The sequence below is a fragment of the Sebastes fasciatus genome, chromosome 9 (assembly GCF_043250625.1).
Source record: "Sebastes fasciatus isolate fSebFas1 chromosome 9, fSebFas1.pri, whole genome shotgun sequence".
Lineage (NCBI taxonomy): Eukaryota > Metazoa > Chordata > Actinopteri > Perciformes > Sebastidae > Sebastes > Sebastes fasciatus.
The window spans coordinates 34359478-34367250 of record NC_133803.1 but is presented as its reverse complement, the minus strand read 5'-3'; the positions used below and the strand labels follow the sequence as shown (position 1 = coordinate 34367250).

The window sequence follows — 7773 nt, the reverse complement described above, 5'->3', positions numbered from 1 at the left end:
CTACAACTTTGTTAGGTTTAGGCAACAAAAACTACAACTTCTTCAGGTTTAGGCAACAAAAACTACGACTTCTTTAGGTTTAAGAAATACAACTTATTTAGGTTTGGGCAATAAAACTACAACTTCTTTAGGTTTAGGCAAAAAACAGTCAGGTTTTGGCAATAAAACTACAATTTCGTTAGGTTTAGGCAACACAAACTACAACTTCTTCAGGTTTAGGCAACAAAAACTACGACTTCTTTAGGTTTAGGAAATACAACTTATTTAGGTTTAGGCAATAAAACTACAACTTCGTTAGGTTTAGGCAACACAAACTACGACTTCTTTAGGTTTAGGAACTACAACTTATTTAGGTTTGGGCAATAAAACTACGACTTCTTTAGGTTTAGGAACTACAACTTATTTAGTTTTGAACAATAAAACTACGACTTCTTTAGATTTAGGAACTACAACTTATTTAGGTTTAGGCAACAAAACTACAACTTCTTTAGGTTTAGGGAACAAAACTACAACTTATTTAGGTTTAGGCAAAAAAAAAAGGAAATACCTTATTTTGGTGATCTACCATGTGAATAGATGATAAAACCTACTAGTAGGTGTAGTAGGCCCCTACTAAACCACATCTATGGGGCTTATAGCAACTGATAACGGCTATCTAATAGCCTGACAACAATACTCCTTAACACAGAAATCCGTAACTTTTCACATGGATGGTGTTGAGATGGTGGAAGAAGTTTCAGATCTTTTACTTGAGTAAAAGTAGCAATACTACAGAGTAAAACCTTAAGTAAAAACATGAACAACTCTCTCCCAAATCCCAAAACTAGAGCGCTAAAACTTAAACTTGTGATGTCGTAGGGTATAAAGTGTGGGAGAGATGTTCTAGATGACACTGAGAGCAACCAGGAGAACATTATAGAACGAGTATATGGGAACATTTTCTGTTTCACAACTGAGAACTCTACAATAGAATAAAGCTCTTAAAAAGAAAACACAAAATCAGTCTCCCATTCATTGTCTAGACTTTATACCCGATGACATCACAAGTTTCAGTCTTACTTCTCTGGTTTGTGGCTTTAAGAGAGAGAGTTGTTCATGTTCACACATAATGATTGAACTTCACTAAACCGTGGAAATATCATATAGGAATTCTTAATTTGGGAGGTGTTCCCCTTTAAAAGGAAAAAGTAAAAGTACTCATTACGCAGATTCCAGGGTAAGTATGTTATATGTTGCAGCTGGTAAAGGAGCTCATTTAATGACTTTATATACTGCTGGGTAGCTTAACCTATAATAATATAGTATAACCTATTAGTTTATCGATAATAAAAATTTGCAAAGTAACTAAAGCTTTAAAAATAAGTAGTGGAGTAAACAAGTACAGTATTTCCTTCTGAATTGTAGTGGAGTAGAAGTTGAAAGTAGCAGAAAAGTACCTCAAAAAAGTACAGTACTTGAGTAAATGTACTCACTACTTTAAATACCGTAGTGTATCTACAGCTAATCAGTCTGATAACATCTCACTTTGTTGTTTTTGTGCACATATTCAGCCATCTCTAGCAGAAATAATATATCCACCTTATAACCTATTTGCAGCTCAGTTAAAAAAGAAGTTATTGTGTTTTTGTCTGGTTTGAAAAAAAAACCTGAATTTATGACATTCGACACACATTTCATTTGTTAATTTCATGAGGAAAAAAAACATTTCACATGTAAAGATTTCACATTTCAATAAGTACATGTTATTTTCATATATTTCACATGTAATATATCGGTCGCTATAAGCCCAATAGATGTGGATCATTAGGGGCCTACTATACGTGAGAGCGAAACTTAAAAGCCACATATTCTAACATGCCGTAAAACTGAAATAAACATTACCAAAACTAATTTTTTTAGGTTTAGGCAACAAAAACTCTTAGTTAAGTTTAGGGACAAACATCATGTTCCGGCTTAAAATGACGTTTCAAAAGTGAAAGTCAAACTTCTGAACACAAACACAACTAGACGTTGGTTTCACACAGGATGTGAACCCTTCTTTTATTCCTTCTTTCGGTGATCTACCATGTGAATAGATGATAAAACCTACTAGTGGGTGTAGTAGGCCCCTACTGATCCACATCTGTGGTGCTTACTGATAACGCCTATTTAATAGCCTGACAACACAGACTCACATTTTTGTGGGAGTAGTGGTGTCGTCAACCAGAAGCAATGAGGCTGAATAGCAGCACATTGACAGTGGACCATGCAAATCACTTCAAATTACAGTATTTTAAACCAACAATATGGACACACTCAACTTTTAAATTGCAGTATTTTAAACCAAGGAGAACAGATTGCACCTTTAAATTAAAGATAATAAAGGGATTAATTAAATGCATCAATTTCTCATATTCCGTTGTACATCATCTCTCTGATTTTGTGTCCCTCTCTTGTCTCTCTTTTAGTCTGTTATCATGATTAAGTGGTCAGGCTTCTGTTTGCTTAGGCTTCTCCTCCACAAGTATTTCATTTAAAAAAAAAAAACACTCTGCGACTATTTGAGGCCATAACAGACGTCTGGCACTCTGAAAGCAGCTTTTTATGAGGACAATAGTTTCAGCATTAAATCATAAAACGCTATTCGCATTTTGGCAGAAAAGCACAGACAATTTATGTGAAGTCAAGTAGTTTCAGTTTTTGGACATGTGAGATATAAAAAACAGATGAGTTTTTAAAATGAGCAAAGTCTTTGATATCAACTGTTATTTTTTTTTTTTTTATTCAATTTATGGATCTTTCTGTAAATGTTTTTTATTCTGAGGAATATGTTTTTTATGTAAAAGTGTTACAACACATCCTGGTCTCCCCCTGCAGAGTTTCACCACTGCAGTTTTCCACACACAATCCGTTGCTTAGTAACAGCTGCTCGTGCCAGCTGATGTTAAAAGATCTTGGGCTTCTTGGTGCACTGCGTTTCTTTTTTATCAGCTACAACATCACCACATCCTCACCTATCCTGGAGAGTAAAATGGAAAAAAAAACATCCCCAGCCTCGTCTCCAAATCCATCATTCATTCACGGGCCTCCTCTCCCGGATCATCAGCTTCTTCATCTTCATCCGTCTGTTCTGGAACCAGATTTTGACCTGTCTCTCTGTCAGATTTAAGAGTCCCGCCACCTCCAGACGCCGGTCCCTGGTCAGGTACATGTTGTAGAGGAACTCCTTCTCCAGCTCCAGGGTCTGGTGTTTGGTGTATGGACACCTTTTCTTCCTGGTGGACTTGGCGTAGATCCAACTAGCTGCTGGATTGTCTGCAGAAAAAAAGACACAGGGGTTGCAGAGATTTTTACGTGAACTGCAAGCCAGCTGCTGCATGGTGTGTGCTGCAAGGAGTTCAAAGACTGACATAAAAATCAGAGAAAATATTCTCAGGAACAAATTTTATGAGCCTGCAACTTTTGGCTCATTAGAAAAAGAAACAATACCACATGCTCCGAGCACAGCTCCATAAATAAAGACACTTCTTTTCTTTCTTATATTAGTCCTTTTAGCAAACAGTTGTTTATTATGCCCTCATTTTACCCCTTCTTTCATTTTTAATAATTTAACATAATTTGACATTATGTAAAATTATGTTTGTGGTTTGTGATGTAGCTAAGATGAAAATGTTTTTTTGGGAAGACAGCGAGCAGCAATAAATATACCCAATAAAGTGTAAATCTCTGTGTGAGAGCCTGCAGGCAGAGCAGGTTGGTGAAAAGCCAACTCATTTTTAGAATTATTAAACTGCAGTTGGTGGAGGGATATATGAACCTGTGACTGATCTAAAAATGCTTTATTGGCCACTTAAAAAAAAGAAAAAGTAAAGCAGAAAGCCAGAGAGTGAAATTATAGTTAGACAGACAGACAGCAACAAGTATTAAGACATCTTTGCTCGCTTTGCTGGGCACAGATCTCCTGAAAGGCTTTATTTACCATGAAGTAGATGAATCCTGGCTATTTAAAATGCTTTAAACCTAATTTATGACCAGCTAATAGAAGTTTATAGGGTTTTATTTAATTGCACATAACAATAAACCAAAAGTCTATTTACAGAAAGTTATGATGTAATGCCAAGAAAAAAGAAAAACAGTAATAGCCAATAAAATGTATTATTATTATTATAGTAGTGGTATTACTATTATTATTATAATTATCATTATTATTATTATTATTATTATTATTAGTACTATTATTATTATTATTATTATTATTATTATGATTATCATTATTATTATTATTATTATTATTATTATTATTATTATTATTATTATTATTATAAGCCCAGACATATTGTTTTGCTTCATGTCATGTATTTTTTCGTGTTCTTCTGTCATTTTTGTTTGCTGTAATTCAAAGTTTTGAAAAAAGAAAATACTTTTATGGATCTCAAGTTAAAATACTATTATTATTATTATTATTATTATTATTATTATTATTATTATAAAGGTTATTTGTTGCTGTTTGAGGCAGGCTGCATTGTGCAAAGCTACACACAGTGAAGGACCAACAGTATAAATCATTAAGGTCGTTTTGGATTGACATGCTTATAAAAATATATTGCCTATTTTTTGTATTTATTTTTTTGCACAATAAGCTTGGAGCATTAATTACATAACATAGAATAAATCATCAGTCTACTACAGTACAGAGACATGCAGCACAAGCTTTATACCTGCGTTTTTCTCCTGAGTGGCAAATTGTTAAATAACAGCAATAGCACCTTCATTATTTTAATGGACAATAAAGTTTTATATTTTACCGTTTACAAGACATTTATTGGGCTATAAAAGTCACACTTAGCCTACTTACTTAGGCCACAGTCACCCTCCCTGTCACACACACACACACACACACACACACACACACACACACACACACACACACACACACACACACACACCTGAGTATTACCACTTCTTAAATGCTAATAAACATTCCTGAGTATAGTCTATATGTGGCTTTACCTGGTCAATCTGCTGCTTTGTTTTTCTCTCCTCGTCCTCTTTCATTTAACAATTTGCCACTCAGGAGAAAAACGCAGGTATAAAGCTTGTGCTGCATGTCTCTGTACTGTAGTAGAATGATGATTTATTCTATGTTATGTAATTAATGTTCCAAGCTTATTGTGCAAAAAAAATTAAAACAAAAATAGCCAATATATTTTTATAAGCATGTCAATCCAAAACGACCTTAATGATTTATACTGTAGGCCCTTCACTGTTTGTAGCTTGCACAGTGCAGCCTGCATCAAACAGCAACAAATAACCTTTATAATAATAATAACAATAATAATAATAGTATTTTAACTTGAGATCCATAAAAGTATTTTTTTTTTAAACTTTGAATTATAACAAACAAAAATGACAGAAGAACACGAAAAAATGCATGACATGAAGCAAAACAATATGTCTGGGCTTATAATAATAATAATAATAATAACACTAATAATAATAATAATAATAATAATAATAATAATAATAATAATAACAATACATTTTATTGGCTATTATTATTTCTTGGCATTACATTATAACTTTCTGTAAATAGACTTTTGGTTTATTGTTATGTGCAATTAAATAAAACACTATAAACTTCTATTAGCTGGTCATAAATGAGGTTTAAAGCATTTTAAATAGCCAGGATTCATCTACTTAATGTTTGTAGCTTGCACAATGCAGCCTGCCTCAAACAGCAGCAAATAACCTTTATAATAATAACAATAATAATAATAGTATTTATATATATTTTAACCTTCATTATTTTAATGGACAATAAAGTTTTATATTTTACCGTTTACAAGACATTTATTGGGCTATAAAAGTCACACTTAGCCTACTTACTTAGGCCACAGTCACACACACACACACACACACACACACACACACACACACACACCTGTATATTGCATTGCATATATGCACATTCTTAAATGCTAATAGACATTCCTGAGTTAGTCTATATGTGGGTTTACCTGGGTCAATCTGCTGCTTGGTTTTCCTCTCCTCCTCTTTTTTGGGCTCCGGCTTGGCACCGAGCTCCTCCACGGTGCCAAGCCGCTCTAGAACCACCTCGGTCGGCCTGGAGAAGCTGGAATCCTCGGGGCTGTGGTGGGACTGTGGAGGTGAACTCTCGGGTTTAACCGGCTCGTACCTCGGGCTCGGCTCGGACAGGTCACCCTGAGCCGAGGAGAAGTGCACCAGAGAGGTGTCCGAGGAGGCTGGAGTCGACGCGCTCTCCTCCCAGCAGCGGACGAACCTGCTCTCTGAGGCCGCCGAGGACGCGTGGTGCTCGGCGTGGCTGTGCGTCTGCGCGCCGTAGTAGGGGTGGTGGTGGTGGTGGTGGTGGTGGCTCAGGAGGTGATGTGGATGGAAAAGGCCCGGGATGGAGGCTCCTTGGGCGGACTGCAGCTGCGGAGACGAGGGCGCAGAGTTAGTGGAGGTGTTGGCCCAGGGAGAAAACCCGTTTAAGCTCGTTTGTTTGTTGGAAAAATGTGAAAAATCAGGAATGTGTGCTCCGGATCCAGGGGTCCCCTCCTCCTCCTCCTCCTCCTCCCCGGCTGCAGCAGCTCCTCTCCGGCCTGGCTTCACGCAGCCTCCCGCTGAACCCTGCAGACCTCCAGGGATGAAATGCGCCCCGAACGGCTCCTCAGTCTGCAGCCCCATCATGGAATAATAATTCGTTAGCGACATGTTTATTATTTTATTATTTCAATAAAAAGAAAGTGCGACTGTAAAACGTTAGATGGGGCTGCTATAGTGGCTTATACATCCTCCCACTAAAATGGTAGTATTTTTTTTTTTTTCCTCTCCTTACCTTCTCCTCGGCTGCTTATTGGTTCCACCGAGGATCACATGGTTTACACTGTATTTACCCGGTATATAGGGAATAAATCTAATCCTTCTTTTGTGCTCAGATATGTGATAATAGGCCCGTAGCCTGTCTGCCAGATGGGCCTGCTGGATGATGCCTAAAGGCCGAGAGCTTTTTTATTTCACAGCGTTTTACAAGCAGAATAAAAAGTAGCAGGGAGTCGTTTACAAGCTTATTTGAAGTGCGTGCGTGCGTGTGCGCGCGCGTATAGTAGTAATAGTAGGTTATTACACACTTTCCTTTATACACTGTTAAGAATTTCCCAGTAAAATAACAGTAAAGAACTGGGTTGCCTTTATGTTACTGTAAAATTAACATTATTATACTATAATGCTGAAATTTACAGCTTTGTACTGTTAATGAAAAATATATATATTTTTATTAATTTCACAGTATTTTACAGTTAATTTACTGTTTAAAGATACATTATATAACTGTTTTTCACTTTTCTTTTACATTATCTTACTGATTTGTTTTAATGCACTATTTATTTTTTTTGCATACATTTGAATAAACATTATTTTTTGCCAAGATGAATAGACTTAGCAGGTTACAGACATAGGAATAGTCACACTAAATACAATTAAAGGTTGTTAGGAAAAAGGCTATAATAGACTTGTTGTGTGTCTCTAGCTGCTACAAGCACAGAATGAAACCAGAACAACATGTGAGTGAAGAACAATAAAGATAATTCACTGATTTTACAATCATATTCAATGTACAAGCCTCACATGAGCAGATCAGGTCCCAGAATTAAAAAGATACTGCATGAAACTGTTACTGATGAGACTTTAGACAGTTGATCAGCAGTAAAGTGATGTTTTTTAAAGAATGCATTATAGTTCAGTTAAAAAACAAACAGCCTATGAGCGTAATTT

General features: G+C 36.0%; 1 protein-coding gene across 1 annotated transcript; it reads right to left on the bottom strand.

Moving 5' to 3' along the window:
- Nucleotides 1-458: 458 nt before the first annotated feature.
- Nucleotides 459-7007, bottom strand: LOC141774598 (homeobox protein Hox-D9b-like). The gene is made up of 2 exons (XM_074647380.1): nucleotides 5997-7007; nucleotides 459-3294 (listed from the first exon to the last, which is right to left on the bottom strand). Exons 1-2 carry the CDS (start codon nucleotides 6712-6714, stop codon nucleotides 3050-3052), a joined length of 963 nt encoding a protein of 320 aa, XP_074503481.1. The 5' UTR covers nucleotides 6715-7007; the 3' UTR covers nucleotides 459-3049.
- Between the last annotated feature and the right edge of the window lie 766 nt (nucleotides 7008-7773).